The sequence below is a fragment of the Thalia democratica genome, chromosome 1 (assembly GCF_965202585.1).
Source record: "Thalia democratica chromosome 1, ktThaDemo2.hap1.1, whole genome shotgun sequence".
NCBI lineage: Eukaryota > Metazoa > Chordata > Thaliacea > Salpida > Salpidae > Thalia > Thalia democratica.
The window spans coordinates 75,294,268-75,320,715 of NC_139165.1; the positions used below are offsets into that span (position 1 = coordinate 75,294,268).

Consider the following 26,448-nt stretch of genomic DNA (forward strand, 5'->3'; position numbering starts at 1 on the left):
AAATTAATCTAACACTAGGGAAAAATTAAACTATATATTGAAAATTTAACTGTTTCAGAAAATTTTGTCGACTAAAATGAAGTATATTTTAAAAGTTGCTAAAGGAAAGTAAAACCGATGGTATGTGGAATCCCTGTGTATACAGTTTAAAAAGTTAGCTTAAATTGTTATTTACCACACACTCAAAGCCAAGCATGCATTCACTAACAAAAAATAATGTTCAGGAATAAACAGCTCTAACTTAGCTAACAAAAATGACATTTCAACCTTATAAATGCTTATCATTGTTTATATAATTTTAAACCAATATTACTAAATATAAAAATGTATACAAATAAAACTAAAATATTAAGTTTTAAAAACTTTAAAACAAAATTTCAAACAAAAGATGAATCTAAATATTTTCAGCTAAAATAGCAATTTCAAACAGTTTTGCTGCATCGTTTTTTTTAATTAGTGTCTGTACGATAAAAAATAGTTGAACTATTATTGATGCCAACTTTTTTAAAGCTTCAGTTTTACATTTTTCTAACTTCAGTGCATATAAAACCAATAAATATTTTGATTATCAAATCTTCAAGCTTAATTACAGTAAGTAAAATAAGGCTTGAGAGAATGATTTAGTTTTAAATGGGATACGTTGCAAAGGTAAAACTGCCGCCAGCGAACCTGAGCTTTGTATGTTACCTTATATTTTCTGGGGTTTGAAATAGCGAACAGAACATTGAAAAAAAAAATCGGGTACAGTTAAAACTTAAACTAAATATTTTGGGGAGAAGAGTAAAAATTTTAGTAGTGGCCCGTAAATAATTCATTTTACAAAATTTGGCCTTTTTAGTTACCTTTTGTCTGCTGACCAAAATTGCCAGAAAGTTGTTTTGATATTTTTTATTATTTTTTTAGTGGTCTGAATGTAACGCTAAGGTGTTTCTCCTATATTTGCTGAGTTAGCAATTTTTTAGGTTACTTTATTATTATTATTTATTTATACCCTTATCATTAACATAAATTACCCAAACAAATAAAAAATTATTCAAAAATAAAGTTTTAACAACTAGAATTAAGGATAACATGATTTTTTTTTTATATTGACTTAGCAAACCTTAGCGTTTCAAAAGGACTCTTTTTTAGGTAAAAGCTTTTGATAAAAATAAAAAAAGAAGATAGCACGCTTGAGTAAACAGCTAAAACTAGTAAGTTTATATTTCAGACAAGCGTGCTGCCAGCCGACCCCTACGTTTTTTTACTTTAAACCAAAGCTTTGTGACGATAACGATACGTTTCCTTCATTATGATGATAATGAATAATTATTTAATTAAATCATAATTTAAAGGAAAAACAATTTTTTTTTTGTTTATGTTAACCACAATTTCAGATAAAACAAAAAAAAAAAACCGAATTACCTATTTAAAACCTCAAAAAATCTTAATTTTCTGCAACCAATTAAGTGTAATAATTCAGAAAATAAAAACAGTAAAGTTGTATTAAAGGTAAATAATTACTACGGTATAAGTTTAAGAAAATTTGTTTAAAAACTATGTTATTATGTGTTTTTTACTTTTCAGTTCTTGACTTAATAATAACAAAAATAATCAACTTCAATTTAAATTTTTTTGTCAAAACAATGTTTCACTCTTTGACTTAGTTTAAACTTTCAAATCAGTTTAAATTAGGATCTCATTTGAACTAATTCAAACGAGTAAAACATTGTTTTGACAAAAAAAATTTAAAATTTAAGTGAAATTTATTTTTCGTACTAAAACCTTAAAAAAAATTTGGCAAACTAGTATAAATGAAAAGTTTTTCTTTCATAACTAAAAATCCCCATTAATAAAACAAGTTTAATTCAAATTTTTGAGAAAAATCTTATGTACAATTTTTAAAGTTTTTTAAATAAAAAAGGGTGATTAACATTTTTAAACTAAAAAAAAAAGATATATAGTTACTTTCTAAGTTTTTTTTATTTTTTGATTATTGTCTTAAAGTTAGCTCAAAGAATTAGTTACAAGTAAATGGTGTGCAGCTATGACCGAAAGGTCTTTCTCCACACCAATCCATTGACCTTAGTTGTGAGTGTTTACATTTTTCTTTCTTTCTTTCTTTCTTTCTTCTTGTACAAAAAAGTTGTCTGTTATATCAGTGTTTCTCAAAATTTTATTAGCTGTTTATTAAGTTACTTATAAAAAACCTCTGCACACTAAAACTTTCACTAGAAATTTTTTATAGCTAATTTTTATAGTAGAGCTGTTTTTATTTATAAAGAGTTCACTTAAACTGAAATATTTTTACTTTGCTGTTCCCAGAAAACATTCATTTTGCACCAAAGTCTTTTTAGCCTTAAAATCTATCATCAATCATACAATTTTTTGAAACTTTTGAATGGTTTTAATTCACATACTCAAATCCTTAAAACATTAGAAAGAAAGAAAAAATGTGAGCACTCTCACAATTATGGTCGATGGATTGGTGTGGAGAAAGACCTTTGACCATCAAGCCTCGAACCATATATGTGTAAATAACTTTGAAAAGTTTTATTTAAAACTTTGATAAAACTTAACTTTGAGATCAATGTAAATGATTTTTGTTTCTTTTTTTTTACTTAGATTAATTAAGGAAGTTATTTCTTGAAGAAATAAATGGTATGCACTCTTTTTTAAATTCATTACTGCCAATATTAACTATGAAAACCATAGTCTACCATGGGAACTACACCATCTCCTCCCAAAGATTTTGATTTATATGATCATGTAAGTTCACATTATTTTTGTTGCCCTCTCTACAAGAGCAACCCTGAAAAATGCAATAAAAAAAAAGATAAAACAAAAAGGGAAGGTGAATATACTATAACTAACAAATTTCCTTTTCATATATGTAAGAACAAACATGAGCATAAGCAATAACTGTAGAGCATAACCTATTCTAATAAGATCTTTGAGCCTCCCATAAGGATCCTATTATTGCTTCTGACTTTGACGGGCTTTATCTCAAAAATTATTTTGAATTTTTAAAATCTGTAAAAAGCATCTTGTAGCTTAGTAAGAACTATACAAAATAAGATTAAATTTCAAAAAAAAAGGTGTTCACCCCCTATGCCCTTAATAACAATCAGAAGAAATAGGTATATTACTTAAAGCCAAAAAAGCTTATTTTATAATAATAAGATGACATCTGAAGATTGTTTACATATATTTAAAAAAATAATTTTTCAAAGTAAAAAAAAGGTTAGAAAAATAGTAATTAAACCAATTACTATCTACATTGACCATAAAATCCATTAAGTACCATAGGCACTACACTATCTTCTCCCTTAGATTTAAATGTTCACATTCATTTACTTTCATGTTTTTCTTGTTGCCCATTCTACAAGAAAAAATTACAAAACCAATTAAAGAAAAAATGTTTAGGGAGAAGTAGTGATATTACTATATAAAGATTTTTTTTAAATAAACATAAAACAGTAATGCACAGTTATTTATAAAATTTATAAATTATTATACGTGCTTATAATTGGTTAAAGATAGAAGTGTTCGATCAGCTTTTTATCTTTAAAATCAGTTTAAATAAATAAAATATCATAATTAAAATTAGTAGAAACTTGTTTTAAAATAAATGAAAATGTCAAGCCAATTACTGAACAACAAAGTTGACACTAAGGCTACTTAAGATATCTCAGACTTGTAATTGTTTGATTTTTTTTTGAAAAACTCAGCATAATTCAGGCACATTTAATTTTTTGCAAAACTCAAGCTGGTATATAGTTTTTACTAAGCTACAAGATGCTTTTTACTGATTTAAAAAATTCAAAATATTTTTTGAGATATAGCCGGTCAAAGTCTGAGGCAACAATAGGATCCTTATGGGAGGCGCAAACTAAAACGGCAAATAACTAGAAATCACTAAAAATCTTTCTCCTACGTTTTTTGAGATAACTACCTCAAATTTTCAGAAAATGTTCCTTGCAGTATTTAGAAAATTCTGTCGGAACAGAATTTAAAAAAATGTAAAAATAAAAATTTTATAGCAAAAAAACAAAAAAAAAACTGTTTTTTTTGTTTAATTATATATAATTTTTGTTTTTAATTTTTTACAAAATTCCTTCCGACAGAATTTTCTAAATATATCAAGGAACATTTCCTAAAAGTTTGAGGTAGTTATCTCAAAAAACGTAGGAGAAGATAGATTTTTAGTAAAATAGTCTATTTTTGCCGTTTTAGTTTGCGCCTCCCATAAAGAACCTATTGTTGGCTCCAACTTTGACCGGCTATATCTCAAAAATTATTTTGAATTTTTTAAATCTGTAAAAAGCATCTTGTAGCTTAGTAAAAACTATATAAAATAAGATCAAAAACCAAAACAGGGTGTTTACCCCCCCTATGCCCTTAGCTTAGCATTTTTCCTAAATCTCGGGAAAATATTTCCATTTTATATAAATTTCTTTTAGAATGTTGTTTTTATCAAGGACATAAGGGTAGGGAATTATTTTTTACCAAAATTAAGCATTGGTTTTATACTAAAGCTTATAGTATGAAATAAAAGTAGTTTTTTATATGGTATGAAAATTTCAATTGATAAAGAAATATAGACATTTTTGTAAAACGTTTCTGATGCAAGCGTATGGACTGCAATTATTGTATCTCAATTTTTCTTGGATATTTTAAAGTTCACTAAAAATATATTTTTTGTATCATTTTTTAGCTAGAGTCTTAAAAGGCACTTAATTAGTTTTAACATTACTAATATATACACTATAGTAAACTAATTGTATTTAACAATTCAGTTTTATTAAAAAAATATCAGAAAAAATATGTTAATAATAAATAAAAAACTTATGAAGTATACTAATTTTGTTTTGTTTTACTAATTTTGTTTTGTTTTATAATGTTTGCTAATAAGTAGTAGTGAGGTCCAAATAGTGACGTTAAAAACTATACTTTAAGCATTGCAATTCAAAACCAATTTGTTGACTTGCCATGTGTAAAAAATACTTAAAAGTTTATTATTTACTTATATTTGTTTACTGTTCATTTACTTATATAAAGAGGAAGATGCCGCCTAGACTTTTTTTATGTAGACTAATTGTAATAAAATTATAATTGTGTTGTTTTAATTATTATTAATATGATTCTGTGCATTTTAACATGTTTTATCTATATAAGAATTATACAGAGATAAATGTTTAAAATAAAGTATTAACCAATTCAAAAAAATGTGTACTTTTTACATTTTTGTTATTTCTTGTACAATTATTGGTTTCAAATTTGGCTGTACTGATGCTTGTTAAACATTTGTAAAAAAGTTGTGTAAAAGTTTCTTAATGATAAGAATGTTAATTTGTGTTATATTTGTTGCAGAGAAAGAGAATGCTTTATTGAAAAAGTAGTGTTGCTATTATATTTGAAATGGCTTTAAGGGCATAGGGGGGAGGGTAAAACACTTTTTTTTAAACTTGATCCTATTTTATATAGTTTTTACTAAGCTACAAGATGCTTTTTACAGATTATAAAAATTCAAAATAATTTTTGAGATATAGTTGGTCAAAGTCGGAGGTAGCAATAAGATCTTATGGGAGGCGCAAACTAAAACAACAAATAACTAGAAGTCCCTAAAAATCTATCTTCTCCTACGTTTTTTGAGATAACTACCTCAAGTTTTCAGGAAGAGTTCCTTGATATATTTAGAAAATTCTGTCGCAACAAAATTTAAAAAAATTTAAAATAAAAGTTTTATAACAAAAAACAAAAAAAACTTTTGTTTTGTTTATTTTTTATATAAAATTTTATTTTTTAATTAAAAGAAATTCTTTCTGACATAATTTTCTAAATATATCAAGGAACACTTCCTGAAATTTTGAGGTAGTTATCTCAAAAAACATAGGAGAAGATAGATTTTTAGTGAAATAGTCTATCTTGTTGTTTTAGTTTGCGTCTCCCATAAGGATCCTATTGTTGCCTCCGACTTTGACCCGTTATATCTCAAAAATTTATTTTGAATTTTTATAATCTGTAAAAAGCATCTTGTAGCTTAGTAAAAACTGTATAAAATAAGATTAATTTTCGAAAAAGTGTTTTATCCCCCTTATGCACTTAACTACTAATCTAATTAAAAAAAAAGTATTGATATAGTTATAAGTTATAAGTAAAACTTATTAAGTAAGTAAAAAGTCATAATTTTCATTTTGTCTAGTTTTGTTTTACGAGATTGAAAGCCTTGCATTTGATAAATTCTAAAAAGTAAGCCATTGTAGTACTTTTCCAGAAAAAAAAGATGTTTTTAAAAAGTTAGCAGAGAAAAATGTTTATATTAAAACTTTGACAAATAGACGCTTACATAAATAGCGTAAATTACTTTGCAACTGCGTATAAAAAAAAAGTTTTTGTGTTTTATAAACAACTCAAGTAATTCTAAATAACCTCTTGCAAATTTAGATTTTCTGTAATTGTTTACAAACTTATTTAGAAACGTTGCATTGTATATATTTTATCACTTTTCATCATTTTCCCAATTTCATTAAAAAATACTTTGAGTATCAAGTAACATTAAGCAGATTTTTGATTGATTTAAACTTAATTAAAAATTTAATAATTAATAATTCTTAGTTTTAAAAAAAAGTTTGCCCAGTTAAGACACCCCGTTAGAAATGGCTACAGAACAGAGGCGGAAGCAAAATGAAACCATATCTGGAATCTTAAAGCTCCTGAAGTCAACTAATTATAAAGGAGGAAACAAAAGAGATTTAAAATCGGATCTCATGATGGCAACAGAAGTTTGTAAAACTTGTGTATTAAATTCTTGACAAATAAGTCCTTACAGAAAAATAAGTATTTTGAAGTAATATATCTTTTTTTATTATTTTTTAGAGCTTGATGAACTGAATCTAAATAAAAAATAAACACAGTGTTTTAGATAATAGAGTGTAAAATGTTTGTTATTCTTAATTTAAATAATAAGCATTTATTCATTAAAGAAAATTATACACTCTGTTTATTTTAGGACAAAACTTTTTTAAATGTTCTTCATGAGCTGCAGTCTACCATTACAAACAAAAGTATAGTCAGTGATGAAGAATTGCAAAAACAACAGGTGGTTCAATCAAGTTCTGTAAAATCTCTCCCAGATGAAATTGATAAAGTTGATCTCTCACTAAAAGGTTGGTTGGTTTAGTAGGGGACGGGTCAAATATGCAGAAAGGGACTTTTTTTGCATAGAGATACTTTTGCATCAAGTTTCACTTTTGCACAAAGGGACATTTTTGCATGAAGACCAAGAGTTATTTTAACATGAATGGTATTTTTGCACAAGAGTAAAAAAAACTTAGAATGAATTGGTTAAAAAAAAAAGCTACTGACCGAGAGTAAGTGGTTAGAAGGTAACAGTGATGACAAAGTTAATAAAGAAAAAAAAAACAACATGTACAAAAGTCTCTTCGTGCATAAGTGATTCTTGTGCAAAAGCATATTTGACACCCACCTGGTCTGGTCTAATAACTTATAGTATAAGGACTTTTAACAAACGTAAATTCAAAATATGTTTTTATAAATTTTAATGCGGGTTTTAAACAGTTTTTACTAATTTATTTTTAATCATATTGTTTTAGTTAGACCAATATTTTTCTATTGTTTTAAATACTCTTTATTATTTTAGTAGCTTTTCGTAAGAACAATTCCTAAAAACTTCTTTATGGTTTTAAATTCTTATATCAACTACTAAGTACATTGAAAATAACTAAACTAAAGGATAACAAAATTTGTATTAGTGTGTTTTCGAAGTATTATGGCTAAAAAACTTCTACAGAAAATTTTAATATAGTAGTTAAAAAAATTAAAGAAAATATATTTTAAAACAAAGTAAAAAGCATTTGAATAGCACAAAAGTTATAAGTAAATAATTTATATTAGCCCTATCTAGAAATATTTTACAACAAAGCGAAACATAAAGAGTCTCAGTTCATTAATTATTTTGGAGGGTAATGTAAGTACTAATTAGTGCTAGTTCAATTTTATATATTGTATAAGCGTGGCCACTAAACTTGGAACTGAGGAAAAACCTATAAATTGACAACTTAGGCTAAAAAAGCCTTGAAAAACCTGAAATTTTAAACAGTTTCTACATATTAAGTAGTAAAATTTTGATTTGGCATAAAAATTCTATCATATAGATAAAAATATTTTGTCTTCAACATTTATTTTTTGTTAAAAAACAAATTCAAAGTAGCTTTACAGTATTATTTCAATTTTGTCATGCTATTTAACACAGTTTTTTTACGCTTAACTTAACTTTAAATTACCATAGAATAAAAAAAAGGGTACTTTCAAAAACCTGTAAGAAATCTCTTAAAGCAGTGGCCACCCTGATTATTTTCATACTATTAATTAAAAACGACAGTTTCCTTTATATTTAGTTCAAGAATTAAGACTTACTTAAACTTAATTAGCCTTAACTTTCATGTACTTAAAGGGTTTTCCAAATCAATATATTTGTATAATTATTTTAGAAATTGAGGAGCAAATACTCCAAGCTGAGGAGCGTTTGAAGGAGTCAAAATCAGCAAACCACAAGCTTTCATACCAAGTCGAATTCCTCAACAATGAATTGGAAAACAGTAGAAAGGAACAGCAGAGTCTTGAGTTTATTCTGCTCAACAAGAAAGACGAAATGAGCAACCTCGAAGCAAACTTTCAATCTGCAAACTATGATGTCAGTTTTTTAATTATGTATCAATACGGTGTCTATGAATCATCAGTTGTTTTATTAGTATTGTTTTGTAAGACAACAACAGAATTGTAAATTACACTTCACCTTAAACACTGTTTATCATGTAAATGTTGTTTAGATATGAAATCATAATAATAAACCTACAACCCATTATAACTACAAAAAAGTATTGCTTATATTTACCTGCATAATAAAGCTAGTGTGCACTAAATTTGTTATTTGATTGATTTTATATGCACTGTTTTGTAAATTCTCAGAACCGCTGCTCTTGAATTCAAAATAAAAGTTTTGATTTTGGAAAATTTTTTTTAGCATATCAAAAACTTCAACTTATGTAAAACGAAATCATTATAGAAATTTAATTTAACAACACTTTAAGAATACTTAAGTTTTAAAAACTAACAACGTATCTTTCAGTTAAATTAGTATAGTCTGTTAATTTTAAAGTTATTTATGTTTTATTTCAAGGAATTTTTCTTTTGTTTGAATATTCAACTATCAAAAATCTTTATGAATAGTATTTATAAAATTGCTTATGTAACTTATAGCTTTTGTTGTTACTAAAAACCATATAACTCAATAATACTTATACAGTTTTCAAAAATGTTCCAAGAATTGCATGAAGAATTTTCTGAAGATAATGACAATTGGCAGGCTAGTAAAAAAAGTTGTGATAAATATTAAAAAGCAATATTATAATACTTATAACTAAAAAATAGGCAGTTATCTTTGAGTTTTGTAAAAAAAGCTTATAAAGGAATAAGTTTATACAGTTAAGGTTATTTACTTAAAAAAATCCTTTTTTACATAACACTTCTAAACAATAAACATAATTTTTGTAATACAGTAAATAATAAAATAATAGAAAACAAAAGTGTTTTGTTTAGCCTGGTATAAATGTATTTTTCAGGGGGAAGACAAAGATGCATGTTCATTTATAAGCGCATCATTGGATAAAATCATTGAGTCAGAAGAAAAAAATCTTTCTGTGCACACCGATGTGTTGAAACACGAATCTGAAAAGGTTGTATTTTATAAACTAAGACCAAATTAATCTACCACAAAACATATTTAATTATAAACTGCTGACTTTGTTAGTTAAGTTTGATTATCATGTAGTTTCTTTTTGAAATCTTTCTCTTCTAGCAACAATAAAAGCATAATTTAAGTTTACAAGGCTACGTAGATAACTGAAATTAAGATTACATGTTTTGATGTTTTGAAAAAACAGTTAACAAAGATATCTTCTTCTAAAAGAAAAATCAATACAATTGTTTTTTAGTTTTATTAAGTAAACGGTGTTTCGCTCAATGAGCTCCTCAGTATTTGAACTAAATTCTGAAAAGATATAATTAAAAGTCGTAGAAAAAGGTTGAAATACTGGTTTGTGAACAAAAACAAAATTAAACTTGAAAAAAAAAACTAAAGTTGCTATCTTAAGGTTAAACTTAATTGACTTATTTAGTAATGAATGGTGAATCGTAACTTAAAGGTCTAAAAGGAGAATCAATACAATACAAATTTAAAAGTAATGATCTCACCATTCATTACTAAATATTTCAATTAATATTAACCTTAACATAGCAATTTTAGTTTATTTTTTGTTTTTAAAAGAAAATTTGTTTTTGCTAACTTTTGTTTTTGTTTACATACCAGTATTTTAGCTTTTTTCCGTGAATTTTAAATGTGTATTTTCAGAATTTACTTCAAGTATTGATGTGCTTATTGAGCAAAACACTGTTTACTTTATAAAACCTGGAAATAACTAAACTCTATAACTGAAATTAAAGGAGAATGGTTTTCTAAATTAACTAAATATATACATGTTTCTAGTTCAACAATACAGTTGTGAATGAAGACAAGGAAAACATGAATGTTACTCCTCTTTCGTTTTATAACAAGGAAGGAAACTACGATCCTTCAAATGACGAAAACAAAAATAAGCATGAGCTGTTGAAAAGCGTCATGGTATCTATACTTGGGTTTGTTTCATAATACACAAATTAAATCAATTTTCGGTTTATTTTATCATAAATAATTATTTTTATAGAGTTGTAGCATATATTTTGAATTGAATTTATTTTAATTTTTAGCTACATACCAAGAAAATTGAAGCTCATAACCACTCGTTGTAAGTCTGCAGCGAACAGCGCGATAATAAAAAAATTGGAACACTTCGATGAGTTTCAACCCTCCGACTTCTACTCTTCCATTGAAGGCGAGCAAACGTTTGTTTCGTTTGGTTGTTTACTAAAAATAACAAATGCTAAATATCAAAACAAGCTTTAATTAAAATATTTTTTTTAAATTCATTAAAAACATTATATTTAAAAATTCTTCAATTGACTTGAAAAGCTGAAATCATGGTGATTAATCATCTTAAGAATAATTAAAATTCACTTCACTAAAATATATGGAAAATAGAAAAAGAGGTGGGACACTTTAGATAACAATTGAAGATTGCATAATCATTTTTCAGTTAGTGTTCAGCCAGAGTAGTAACAGCTAAACTAAATGATTTAACCCCTTCATTTTCTCCTTCATGGCCTTCAATATTTTATCATAATCACTTTGTATTCAACATTCAGTGAAAAATCTGAACAAACAAACAGGGCGGTCGAGCAGCTGGAAATGGACATTTTGAAAAAGAAGGAGCTGATCGGGGAGGAGATGCGGAGGTTGGAGGGAATTCTGAACGTGGGGTTGAAGCTGGAGAGAGAGGAGGTGATGGGAGGGGAGTACAGGCAGCAGCTGCACAAACTTCAAAATTTTCACCGCAAGCAGGCGCAAGTGAGTTGTAACTTAATTTTTGAGAAATTACTGTTGTCTAAGTACTAAGTTTGGAGTTATAAACTACGTAACCTACGTATTATTTTAGCGCTTGACATTTACTTTTAGTATAGCTAATTTGAATTATACTTTAATGACAAATTAAATTTACTGATTTAGTGTATCTAACTTTATCTTAAACTAGCCTAAAATAAGGGAACTTTTCATGAATTAATTGAAACAGATCTAGTCATAAATGTTTATCAAAAATACTTACCAGGTGAAGAAGTTTCTTGTGGAGCAGTTCGCTTGCTACTACCTCACCTGGCTGCTGATAGAAACGGAGAAGAGCCAGTTGGAAAGCAGGTGTTCGACCATCAACAAGCTGGTGGAACTGCTGCACGAGGACACCGTGGATTTGGAGCGGCAGAACGACTTGTTGAGGAAGCTGCCCGACTTGAACGATGCGAGCGGAGACCTCGTTTCGAACGAGGACGTCTGCGTTGCCAACATTCACGACAGCTTGGGTATGTTTTTGTTTTGTTTGCAGATTTTTTCTTCAGCAGTCTTTTAAACATATATGTTTACTTAAAAAACTAATAGTTTTTTACCATTTGTTTAAAGCTGCTTTTGTTTTATTAATAGATCTATGTCATTAGCTGTTAAAGTTGTTGTTAATTATATGATTAAAAAAATTGTATACTAATGATTCTTTTTTTTTTATGTAAGAATTTTACTTTTAGTTATTTTTTTCTTAAAAACTTTTAAAGGGCTGTTGTGAAAGGTTATTTATTAGATTATTGACTTATTTTTTTTTTCGTTTAACAAATGACTTAAAAAAGTAATTTGTTACAATTTATAATATTTGCTGCCCATTAAGAAAGTGTTGTTTATGGTAAATTAAACCAGTTGTTCCTAAAATGGGCAACATCACGTTCTAAGTTTAGACCAGGGGTAGGTAAACTGCTTAAAAGCTTAAAAAGTAAAATTTATTGTAGTAAAAACTTACAATCAGACACTTAAATAAATTAATATTTTTTGCTAATGCTGTATTATTCCTTATTTTATCATATTTTTGGTTCAAATAGTATTTTTCTATTGATTACTGCAATTATTTTAAAATAATTTCGAATATGTTTTTATATTAAAGCGGCCTAAGCGAAATTTTTTTTTTGGAAAGTTGGCATGATAATTACAATGAACTGCCGTCCCCTGGTTTAGACGTTTACAAAATATTTGAAAATCTTTTACTAAATAGTCTTAGAGTCTATACTTTTTGTAAAAGCAAATTAATAATTTATATTTTGTTTTAATTCGGCCATAAGTTACAGGTGATACCTGTAATATTTTATGATGTTATTGCTTTTTTATGTTTGAAATCAAATTTAGAAAAAAAGTAGATTTAGTTTTCACAAACATGAAAAGCAAAAAAAATTGCAGTACCGGAAGAAAGTAGCGCCGGTAAGGAGCCGTTTCGTAGATATTCATCCGCCGAGCAGGCCGCAGTGCACTTGTGCGAAAGCAGCGAAAAGTTCAAGCAGAAACTTGGCAAGTACAATCTGTCCCATGATTCCTACTCTTCCTTGTTAGTTTTCGTTTATTTTAAAATTTTAACAGAAACTTGATCTGTGGAAGTTTATCTTAAAAGAAAGTTTAAGTTTTAAAAAGGGTTTGTATGAATATGAGTTGTACAGTTAATGGTTTTATAGTTTTATCTGTTATGGTTATCTTGTTTTTAGTTTTAACTTTAAGCTTTTTAAACTTAAGTTTTTGAAACATAAAAAATAATAAAAGTAATATTATAAAGTAGGTATTTGGCAGATAAGTTAAGCCAAATCGGTTTTGTTAAAATGTTTTAAATTTTTCTTAAAAAATGTGTGATTAAAGTTTTAAAATAAGTAAGTTCACGAATTATTTTGAATTTAAAACAAAATTCCAAGTTGTTTCTTCAAACTCTACAGTAAGAACGTTCTGGACAATTTGTGTAGCGAAAGCGATGATAGCAAGTTCGATATTAAGTTAGCTGAACCATCAACTAGTGACGGTTTGAACAATTTGAAAGCAAACTATAACTCGCTCGAAAAGTCTATCAAGTCAATCTTGAATAAGGTAAGTTGCCTGTTTTAGTTGTTTTTTGAAAGATAATAATTTTTTTATGAAGTTGTTAAAAAAGATTTTTTTAGCAAGTTACTCATACCTTTTTATTAAGTAAATTGTTATTTTATATATTGAAAATTACTTAGTTATTTAAAATTAACTCATGATCTATTAAAATAGTCTTTATTTTTAAAAGTAATTGTCAATGTAATGAAACTTATTATATAAAAGGTTTTTTTTTACAGATTTAGGTAAATTTTTGTTCGTGTGTTTATTGAAACACGGGCGTCAGTTGAAATGATTTTTTTATAAAAACTGTCCTAAACAGTTTTAGTCAAGTTACTAACTTTGAAAACATACTGAAATTTTTGTTTAATCAAAATGTTGAATAGTTATAAAAAAAAAAACTTAAAACTTGAATCGGTGTAATTAATGATTTATTAATCTGTTAAAAAATTATATTTTTAATCGTATCTAATATAAGGAAAAATGATTACTTAATGGTTCTAAATTAACTACTTATGGTGTAATATATTCTCTTAATTTACAAAGTTTTTTTATCAATTGTTTTAGGTTGAGCAAAAAAAGAACTACTTAAAATCTAATCCTGAGCTCATAGAAGAAAAGTATTCATGGCTCGACAAAGAACTTAATTTTAAATAAAATTTGACATTACAAGTTTTGTTTAAATTAAAAAAAAAAATATGGTTAAGAAATTATACCTGTTTGAAGTTCAAACATTCAAGTTATTTTTAAAGTGCTAAAAAATAAAATTCATACTTCTTTTTAAAAATATTTTTCCCAAAAACTAAGTTTTTATTATTACTTATTTATACCTTTTAAGTAGTTAATTTTTTTAGTTAAGTGTTAGTTTGAAAAACTTGGTTTTTTATTTTTACTGTGTTATTTTAGAAATAATGTAAAACAAATAACTTTTTTTTTATAAAATTATATCTTTTTACGTTTTAAATATTTGTATGTTTACAACTTAAAAATTTCCTAGTTTATAACCAGTTGAACCGTTTCAAGATGTTAATGGCATGAAAAAAAACTCAATCGTTTCTGTTTTTTCTGTTATTTTGTAGTTTGTAAAAAAATACTAGATATACATTTTTATTAAAAAAAATCAAATTAAGCTTTTAAAGTACTTTCAATTAATAAGACATATATGAAATTTTTCGGAATAAAATTTTTTTTAAAGTACAGATCGAAATGTTTAAAAAACTTTATACGGAAATCTGTTGAACTTTTAAAAGAGTATTTTCAATTTAAAAGTTGAAATTTATTTATCATATTTCAAAAACAAATAAGGATAAGCTTGATAATAAAACCACAAACACTTAATTTTTAAATTTGTTTTTATAAAAAATTATTTCTTTGCTGTAACACTAAAAAGCTTTTGACCAGAATTAATAATAAGGTGTAAAACAAAATTTACTGTACGCAGTATCTTCTAAGCTAAAAATAAAAATACTCAATATAAAAGCTTTTAAGTTGCTGCTGTATTACAGTAACCTACTAAGTTACGTCCCTATGTTTAGTTTTAAGAAGAAAGCAACTTTACAACAGCTCTATTACTTTTTAAATCTGAAAATTTTAGCTTTGGCCAATCCTTTTTCTACATCAAGAAAAATAAATTAGCCATAACAAAAGATTAGTAAGAGGCTAATGAAGTTTTCTGTAAAAAGTATGAAGATACATTTTCTATTACACAAACATCATTTAAATCTTGACATAACTTAATTTGACCTTGCTGTTTTTTGACCTTACCATTTGTACTTATCTATTTGTAACATAGCACTCTTTCACTTCAAATTCTAACAATTAAAAATGCTGCTATTTAATCATTAACAATAAATTAGAACTACTAAAACTTTTAAATGCTTGAAATTTTAATAATATTTTTTATTTGTTTCAGCCTAGTAACGTTTTAATCTTTGGTTGTTTTATTTTTCTCACTTTACTTATTGTATAGTTATTTGCCTTTACTAAAAAAGAATGCTCAATTTACTGGGATGTAAAAAGCTTATTTAAATAGATTTATGTAAATTGTATATTTTATTCGCGACCGGTTTCGGTGGCAAGAGATAGCGACCTTTTCAAGCAAAAATAAAATATGAAACTGCATATAACAATGTCAGTTATTTATACCGTTATTTTCTCACTTTACTTAGCAAATAATTTTAGTACTTGTTTTTCTGCTTAGTGACATTCAGTTTCTTGTATTCGTATGTGTTTAGAATTAAAAAATAAGTTGCAAACAACGATCTTTTAACTTTAATCTTTGTTTATACTACATGACTCTAAAACTTTTGATATTTAGATAAACAAAAAATTAAAATAAAGTTTATTAATGTTTACTGCTTGTAATATCAATAAAGCCTAATTTCTTTGTTTACTTTTTAATCTGCAAGTATTAAAACAAATGCTTGTATTTGACATCTTTAAAGATAAATATCTTTAGACTTGATTTCAATAGGAAAATTTCATATTTTTACTAATTATTAATTTCAGATACACTTATTTATTGTCAACATTTTGAATTTTAAAGACTAACTTTCATCAAAAAAAAAATTTGTTACTGTTTAAAAATAATAAATAAGTTAAGGTTGTATAAGTACACTTTAATAAAGTTTTTAATCATGTTTAAGTTATATTGTCCCATGTGTATAGCAATTTAAGTTTTACAAAGTATTGATATGAACTTACTTGAGAATTAAAGTAACTTAATTTTTATGGGCTTTCTTATATAAATTACCTCAATGTTCTAGTATAAAAGCCATTTAGTACATTTAAAAATTAATTAAGGAAACGAATGTTATGAAGTGTCTAATAAACGTTGAAAATAAAACCAAAGTTTGACAAATTATTGTAACAAGTCCGTTCATGATTTTGAACTTAGACAACTTTTAATTATTATCAAAAACTATATAAATGGTATAATACTAATCTAATTGTTTGATGAAAAACAAAAAAAAAAAGGATTTTGATAATAGTATTCTTATCTCATCAATTGACAACATTTGACCAAGTGTTCTCACTAATGTCAAAAACTTCTACCTGAGTTACCGCTTCCGTTTATTCCAGTAGGTAAGTAAACGAGACTTTACCAAAACTAATGCGATCCGTATTCATTGGAGCCAAAATGATAACTTCCTTTGAGACGAAAACTTTTGAACAGGTCAAGTTAAGTCCTTGTATTGACTCCAGAGCTTCTGTTTTGCTGTGATGAGAGATAATATTTTTATGAATATTTTTTGTACTTGGTTGACATGTTTTACTAAGAACTTGCAATTTTATGAAGTCAATTAGTTACAAGAAGTAATTAATTGATTAGTATTGAAACCACAAAAGTTTTTTTTTTTGCTAAACAGTATTACATAAGTTGTAGTTTTAGACACTGTATGATGGTTTCCAACTTTTTTTCTGCTTTTCTAAAATAGCAAGGAGATTAAACTTAATCTTTTTCATATTGTACAAGTTTGTAGCGTTAAAAATTGAGCTAGGCTTGAAAAAAGGTATTAGGTGTAGGAGTAGTTTCATTAATTTCAGATTTTTATAAGAAAATATTTTTAAAATTCTCATTAAGTAGAGAAGTTGTAGGACTATTTTTATTTGAATTAAGTTAAAGTAAAAAAAATCTGCAATTTTCGAAGTCATTAAAGCTGTTCAAGCTAAATTATAAAAGCATGGATAAATCGATTTATGTTAAAAATAACAATATTTAAAAGCTTTGTGAAGGATCAAAGGTTTAATGCATGTAAGTATAGAAGTATTATGTTTTTTGAACGACAAAAAAATGTTGAAAATGTTTGGTTTTAGGACTTGGTGCAGAAAGAACCTTTTCATTATAAAGTCGTACACCCGGGATACCTTTTGACGCCTTGTCCAGGACAGAGGAATAAACTCTAGTACCAGCCAAATGTTACACATAATATTGAAATTAAAGTTTTAGCATTGTTGTAGAAGAAAATATTAGAAATTTGACTGTAACTATATAACTGTATAGTTTTGACCAGATATATTAGGAAAAACACAAAAAAATGTTTAAAGCAAACTACTTTGATGCATACATAATTAAATATAACCATTAAAAAATAGGTTTAAAATTTTTAAGTCAGTATGTCTTTGTATCGAGAGTTTATTATGTGCGATTACAAACTGGAAAGTATAATAAAAAAATGTTTTCTAACTTGAATGAACGAAATAAGTTACTGGAGTAGAGGTCGGCATTGTTTCAAAATTGCGGGCAGCTTTTTTTAATATACAGATAAGATTTTTCTGCGGGCCGTAGTTGTAAAACTGCTAGTAAACTACAGTAATACCTATAAATAGCTTAAACCAAATATGTAATAGAGTAAGCACTATTGAAGAGTAATTGTTAAATTAAGATCTTAATTGTAAGTTTTCAACAACTTTTTTGAACCATTGTTTTTAGCTAAAAGGTACACCACAAGCCGCAAACATTTTCTTTGTTGGCCGCAGTTTGTTGACCCCTGTACTAGAGCTTTTGGACTATAAGTATGATTTTGCAAGTTATTGTACGTACTTACGTAATAACCGAAGTAATTTACATTTAATTAACTGTTATAAAAAGTTAGGTAAGTTTAAGTTAGAAAAACTAAGCATACTAATTATTTTAAAGCAGTTGATATGATAGTTGCTTCTTTAGTAAACATCTACCTACTCTAAACTAAACTACTTTAAATATATAAGGTTTATTTTTGGCCCGTTTGTTGTTAAAAATTTTAGTAGAAAAAAGTAGATCAATGTATTTAGTTACTTTATAAATACATTCATTATTATTAAGTTTGTAGATTAAAAGGTTCGATTTTAAATAAAAGCTTTTATAGCTGGAGTATAAATATTCTCGTGTTTTGAAAAAAAAAACACAGATGTTGTTAGTTTTAGCAGAAAAATACATAAAAAAAGAAAACAATTTCTTAATCTACATGCAGTTATCTTAATATTTACATTGTAACAAAAAAGTTATTAGAAAATTTTTTAAAGTAAAAAGCAGCATATGATATCTTCGTTGTAATTGTTAAATAAGTTTACATTTTTTTAAACATTATTCAGTAAAGTTTTTATAGTAAAAGTTTTAAAAATGCCTTGTTTTTAAGTCTATTAAATTCGAACGTACTTTAAATTTGCCTCACTTATTGCAAATATGGTCTTTACACTACTTTAAAGTAGCATTTATCGGATTGTCAATAATCATGTTTTTTTATTATTATTTTAGTTTATTGTCAAACGAAGGACCTAGGCAATTAAAACCAATACCACTTAAACTGAAAGAAACTAACATAAAAATAAAAAAACAAATTACATTGTTAAAATAAGCATAAAACTTATACAAGGTACAAACCAAAAAAACTCAATTTTTTATAATTAAAATATTCAAACGATTCCAAAGCTATTAATTTCCAATCATATATTCCAAAACAATAGTTTTTTGAAATAAGCACCTCTTGTCAAAACTTTTCAGAACCTGGCTCGAAATTCTAGGAACTATTATGAAAATATAAGTCAACCATTTTTCATCAAACAAGAAATTTCAAAACGGCATTTGTTTTTAACTTTAGATATTAAGTTATTAGATTATTATTATTATTAGATTGCAAAAGTTACTCTTCATTAATTAAAGTTCTACACAAATTTCGTAAAAAGATGTGTATTTTGAAAATAAACAATTTAGTACTACATTTTTTTGATTGTTGAACAGTCTAACTAAAATAGTTTTTTTTATGTTTTTAAAAGAGCAACTATAAAGGTAATTTATTTAAATTTACTACAGAAAAAAAAGTTACAGAATGAACAATAGTACTTGTTGAAGTTTTTGTAAAAAAAGTAATTAATTTATACTGTTTTTTATAATTTGAGTAATCACATTGTATTAGTTTAATAGTTAGACACAATATTCTACTAAATTAGCTGTCTGTATTTAGATATTAATTTGTTCCTTCATATTAACGGTACAAAAGTTTTGCATGTAATATTTATAACAGTTTTTACACAAAATAGTAAAAAAAGAAGTATATAATTAAAAAGTATTTTGTTAGCTTTGTTACTTATTACATGTTAGTAAAATAAAAATATGTATTGATATAAATATCTAAAAATATCTTTATTAAATTTTTTTTTTTGATATATTAATACTTTACGAAACACTTTAGAAATTTTGAAATAGACTGATGAGTTTGTTTTGTGTAACTAATTGTACATTAATGGTACTCATTATTTTTAGCAGGAATTGACATTACAAATAAAACATTTTATTTGTAAATTAGTAGTATAATGCCGACACGTTTCAAAACTATTTTCCATCCTGAATAATTTCTTACTAAAAATCAAACAAAATTAATTTTAATTAAGTCTAACATACTTTACCGCTTTATCACAGGATAACTATAGTCTTCATCACTGCTACCTTTTAGTTTACTTTTTTTTTGAACTTAGTGATTAAAAATAATTCTTATAGTTTTAACTCTTAAACTTTTTATACCAGGATGGTTTATACCCAGATAGTAGTTACAATACAATTGAAATGAGCTGTAATTTAAACTTTATAAAATGAAATAAGTTGTAAGTTTTGTCTGATTGTTTAAAAATTTCTGCTAAAGCATTAAAACATATAATAACGATTATATTTTTAACTTATATACACTTTACTCTGGATAGTTTTCCGTATTTTTTTGAACACTACGTTTAAAATATTTGCTTTATGAGACTAAATTTACTACTTTAAAATTATATTTAGATATTTTTCTGAACAACCAAATTGATTACTCATTTAAAGTTTTTAAATATAACTAGGTTTTAATTGAAAATAATATTACTCGTAGTTCGTTTACTTAAAATAAAAATAAAATAGTGTTGTATAAAAAGTTATCAGTTTTACTTTTGATTTTGTAAGTAACAATGATGTAAGTTATACTATAAAATAAAAATTTATCAAAGAAAAAAATGGTTAAAATCATACTTTTTTAGATTTTTTTAGTACTTTCTTACAACCTAAACAATGATTTAGATCATTAAAATGTATGATTGTATTTATCGTTAAGCATTGAATAATAGCAACAAAAATAATGTTAAGTATTTAAATTACAGAAGGGTTTTACTTTAACAAATTTGAAAAGTGAAAGTTTTAGTATTAAACTAAAATTGATATTTCTAAATAAGAATGAAAACGTCTACAATTTCCATTGTTAATAATGTTATATAAGAACTTGTTTACCATAACTGTTTTTAATCTTATTAAAGCTAAGTAAAGATAAACTACACTGTAAACAATGTAATTTTAGTTTTAAAATTAGGATTAGCATAAATGAATAACTTAAAATTATACGAGATTATAACCAATAAAAACACTATGCAATACACTATTAAATTATACAATGATGGTTTTTAAATTTTTTTATATATTAAACATTTCCAAACTTTTTGTGTTATTATAAGCTTTGGTTTTATAAAAAATATTATTTTTTTTTTAAACTTTTTAGTAATGACTTAGGAAAGCTAATTTGACTTTAATTTTATTTAAAGTTAAGTAAGTTAATAAACATTTGTTGTAAATTAAAAGTAAAAAGTTATTCTATGTTAAGTAACTTACCAAGAACGCAATAATAAACATTTATTTAAGTATACAAACTTTAGAGTCAAAATTGTTCAGAATTTTGATTTGAGCCTGATATGTTATTTTTTTTCGATGGAATGATCTTGTTTAGTGTTTTCAAGCAAAAATATACAACAATCAATTTTTTATAAAATGTTTAATAGTTTTTAGTTGATTATTAAATAAAACTATTTTTCAACATAATTGAAAGAAAGACAAGATTTTCTTTATAAAGTTTTCATTATAATTGTTAAAACGTTTTGTTGCAGGCTTTACAAAGTAGTAACAATGGTTAAATACTACGTAGACATCGAAAGACCTTCGGGCACCTTTACTGTTTATTACAATGGAAATGTAAACTACACTGCTGCTCACAAAGAGTGCGCCAAGCACGGACAAATATTGGCTCCTATAACTGAAAAAGAAGATTTTGACGCCATTATTGAAGTTTTAAGCGCCGAAAATGAAGAAAACATTCTTACTGGCAGAGATTTTTGGCAATACATGGTAGGGCTAGAAGTCACTTATGATAACAGCAAAAAGATTTTCACAAACGGTGTTGAGTTTGACGAGGAAAAACACGGTTCGTTTTACAAAGATGACCAATACAATGAATTAGCGAACGGCAGATGCCCATTGGCTCTGCTATGGCCTATGAATTCAAACAATATTGATATAGAGTACACTTGGTGCGAGACCGAGTTGTTTGATTACATTTGTTTCAAACCGAAAAACAAGCCTTGCGCATCACCAGACGCTCTCGTTGGTGAAACTGGTGTTGGAACAACTGATGACAGAAGTGTTTTCTTTGCTGCTATTGGGGCAGGAGTCTTGATTGTTTGTGCTGCTTACTTTGTTTGTACCTTGTTTAATCGAAACGAGAAGAGTCGTGAAATAAATTAAAGTATAAAGTGTGACTAAAAAATAAATGTAAATATCTTCTGTGTTTTTATGTTGTAACATAGTTTATTTAAACATTTAGTACGTTTAACTTAAAAGTATGTTGAGTTTTCAATGAGAAACTTAAATTAGTTGAGCTAGCCATACTAGTTATCCTACTATTATGTAGTTTGAGCTTTAATTAGACTTTCGAATTGGTAATAATTATAACATATTGTAAAAAACAAACAGTGCAATTGACATTTACATACCAATGCTAAAAACATAGAAATAAAAATATTTTTGAAATAAAAACAAATAAATAATAATATATCAATTAAAAAGTGAAAAGAAATCTAACGACCGAGGGTAAGGGTTAGGGGTAACACTGATAGTAAAAAAAAAATCAATAATAAAAAAATAAGTTATTGACCGAGGATAAGAGTAAGGGGTAACAGTAATAGTAACATATAATAAGTAAAAAGACGGAAATAATAGAAAAATACAAAGATAAATTCTATAAAAAAAAAGATATACAAATGAATAAAAATTCAACCCGTGAAAAAATTTCTTCGTGCAAAATTGTCTGCTCGTGCAAATTTCCCCTCTTGTAAAGGTGGCCCGTCGTGCAATTTTGTCTTCGTTTAAATTTGTCTTCGTGCGTTTTTTCCCCTCGTGAAAATTTGTCTGCTCGTGCAAATTAGACACCTACCCTATTTTTTGTTGGTATTATTTTAGAACAGACTGCAAGATATAGATTAATTTGTACTTATTGTACGTAATAATTAGAATAAATTTTATGCAATTTTCGAAACACAAAATGATATAACATATTCACAAAAATTTATCTCTATTTGATGTATATATTTGTTATTATAACACATTTCAATTAAAAAATATCTAAATTTAGCAACACAACTATTTTAATTTCATTTGTCTACAAACAAAAACATTTATAAAATTTTATTTAAAAAAACATAGGTTTCAAAAACCTTGATGACAATTGTTCTAATAAGGTAAACATTGCTTACAAAGGCCTGGCTTATATTTTTTCTAATAAATTTCTAAAAATATTGAACTTAATAATTAATAATTTTACAGACACTGCATAAAATAAATAGTTTTATAATTTTGATTGTTATTTTAGTTATCGTATTTTTTAAACTTTAAAGACATAACTATTATTTAACACAAAATAGAAAAAAACAATACCCTAGAGTTGACAAGTTTTTTATTTTGTAATCTATTTTGCATTAATGATACTTGCTATTTTGAACACAAATGAACTTTACAGTATTTTTTATTTTCTGTAAAATATTAGGACAGTACTGACACAAGTCGTACATATTTTATATTGGAGTGAGTCAGAATTCCACGGCACAATTTTAACACGTTGGGTAACTTTAGCACGGCGTCATTTTAGAAAGGTGCATGTATTTAGCATGATTGGTCACTTTAGCACGAAGCGTAATTTTACCACGATGGGACACTTCTGCGCAGCATAATTTTATTACAAAGTGTCATTATAGCACGTTGGGTCACTTTTGCACGGCGTCAGTTTAGCACTGAGCGCTGAAAATGAAGAGAATATTCTTACTGGTAAAGATTTTGTGCATTAAATAGTGGGACTAGCAGTCGCTTACGATAACAGCAAAAGGGTTTTTATGAACGGTTTTGAATTAGACGAGGAAAAACACCACAAAGATGACAAATATGTATTCATTTTACAAAAATGACAAATATCATGAATTAGCGAATGTTAGATGCCCGTTGGCTGTATTACGGCCGATGGATCTGACTTCTATTACAGTAAAGTACACGTGGTTTGAAACTCATCCGTTCGATTACATTTTTTCAAGCCGAAAAACAAGCCTTACGCATCATCAGAAGCTGTTGTTAGTAAAACAAGTTTCAAAACTACTGGTGTCAAAACTCTTTTCCTTGCAGGTTTTGGAGCTTTTGCTTTGATTATTTTTGCACTTCTTTTTGTTTTAATATTTTTAAACTGAATTGAAAAAAACTGAGATGCTAACTAAACCATGACATTTGTTGTTAAGGGTTTTAGAATAATCTATAACAAAGTTTTTTTGCTGTTGTTTAATTTTAGTATAGTTAGCTGTTTCAGTTAGTTTAAGAAAAAAAAAAGGAGTAAACATTAAGAATATTGCACGGTTATTACAATAATGAAACTAAACTGCGTACAAAGTTCATTAAATTTTCAAAATTAATGTACTTACAGCTCTTCACAAAAATTAATTGTTGTTACTAAATGCTTTAAATAGCTAGTATGTCCAGATTAAACAGCTTTAGTCTTATATTTAAATAAATCACCGTTTTTGTTAACTATATTTCGTAAATTAGTGCAAACAAAAACTTATATATGAATTCAAGGCAACGTGAAGTTCTCTTTTTAAGCAAAACCAGTTTAATGGACCTCTCTACATACTGCGTATTTATTTTTACTATTCAAAGCTGTACAACAACATTGTTTTAATACGTAAAATACAAAATAAAATACGTAACACTCAATTTAGTAAAATTTACATAAAAACACATATTACCTAAATTGTAGAAAGCACTTACTTATAATAATAATAAGATCTAACATATTAACTAACTATAAATTTTAATAAATAGATAATACTAAAATAAGTTGAAGTTAGGTTCTTTATAGACTCTAATAATTTATTCCTAATTACTTAAAGGTATTAAATTTTTGCAACTAAAACTAAGTATTTATTTAAATAAAACCAACTCAATAACAGTAGATAATGTAAAAACTAAAAAATAATTGCAAAAATAATATATTTATAAAAAACTGAAGAATTTATCAATTTATTTTTTGTAAGAAAGTAGAATAGCTAAGATAATACCAATTTTAAACTTTAACAGTAGTTTAAGCTAGTTTTAAAATATTAAATTTTCTAAAAACAGTTATATCGAGAAATTTGTAATATTACTTAAACGAAAAAGTACTTCTATTTAATTTCGATTGTAAATGATATTTTTTACTACAAAAACTTTAACTTAAAAAAAGAGAATGAAAAGAATATGAAATAAGTTTAAATAATCCCCTTTATAAATTTACACTACGGTTTAAAAATCGTTCAGTTAATTAAAGAAAACACTACAAAAATTATTATTACTCTTAAGCTTCTATAGAAGTTTTATCGTTTGCTTTAAATTTAAAAATTAAGTATGTTGTTGTTTAACTATACTAAAATTGCACTTAAAGCAACCTAGTTTAAAATTTCAAACAGGAAAAAAGGGTTTTTGTTGCAGAATATACAGTTTAGCTGATTTTATTAGTTATTTGATTAGTGACGAATTCGTCCTTTTTTTTAGTTTGTAATTTTAACTTTAGACCATTTTAGTCATGTATTCACGACTAATGTTTATTTTATTGATAGTTGTTGTTATCACAAGCTGTTCTACGCTTTTTTGTTAATATTGCCAACCTGCATTTAAAAAGTATTAAACTTCTTATTTATAAGTTGACTTAGTTGAAAGTTATTTTAACATATTGTTCATAAAATGTCTTTTTCTTTGTTGCTGTTGTTAACTTAAAATACAAAGATTAAACTAGTTGTAACTGTATAACTAGTTTTTGTGATTTACCACCTAGATTTAATTTATAAAAACAGAGTATTTAATGTTTACTTTCTTGTAGTTAACATTTATTTTCTTGAACATTTTTATAACTATGGAGCAGGGGCGTGTTTTGACTGGTTTCCTGTTTCATGTGATCTGTCTGAAAAAAAAAAGAAAAGAAAAAAGAAAAAAAGATTCTTAGAATATTTCTAAAAATGTTGTTTATTGACTTTATTTTGTTTATTTGATAAAAAAAAAAACAGGTGGGGATACTGGAGTTTTTAAATACCAATTCAGTAAGAAACACATTCTACGTTTAAAATTTATTCGCATGACGACGTTTCGACTTTCAATAAGTCATTATCAACAAATTACTGTGCAAAAATAAATAAAATTAGTGATAAACAACTAAGTATACAAAAAAAAAATTTCTAAGTAATACATTATATAAAAATTTTATAAATTAAGATTATAAACTCTAATAATAAAAAAAAAAAATAAAAAAAACATTTTACATAAGTACTAACAAATTATTACACTAATATATATCAAACTAATCAAAAATTCTTAATGTATGGGTAATACCCGGTTTAATTAATTGTTTATTTAAAATTGGATTATAGCGTTTAATTAGTAGAGCTTCACTTATTAGGGTCTCAAATTTATTTCTACATTCTTTCAAAATTCCAAAATTATTAGCAGTTATTTTTTCATTTTTACAAACATTACAATTGCTAATATGGTCCGATACCGATGTTTTGCCCTTTAAATGTTCTTTAATTCT

The 26,448-nt window shown here is 25.9% G+C and overlaps 1 protein-coding gene across 1 annotated transcript; it reads left to right on the forward strand.

Moving 5' to 3' along the window:
- Positions 1 to 6,638: 6,638 nt before the first annotated feature.
- Positions 6,639 to 14,334, forward strand: LOC145839285 (uncharacterized). Its single transcript, XM_082946884.1, has 12 exons — positions 6,639 to 6,764; positions 6,992 to 7,148; positions 8,493 to 8,695; positions 9,308 to 9,367; positions 9,624 to 9,737; positions 10,547 to 10,695; positions 10,807 to 10,941; positions 11,326 to 11,503; positions 11,763 to 12,009; positions 12,923 to 13,067; positions 13,444 to 13,591; positions 14,153 to 14,334. The coding sequence occupies exons 1-12, from the start codon at positions 6,639 to 6,641 to the stop codon at positions 14,240 to 14,242; spliced, it is 1,752 nt and encodes a 583-aa protein (XP_082803010.1). The 3' UTR covers positions 14,243 to 14,334.
- Positions 14,335 to 26,448: the final 12,114 nt, after the last annotated feature.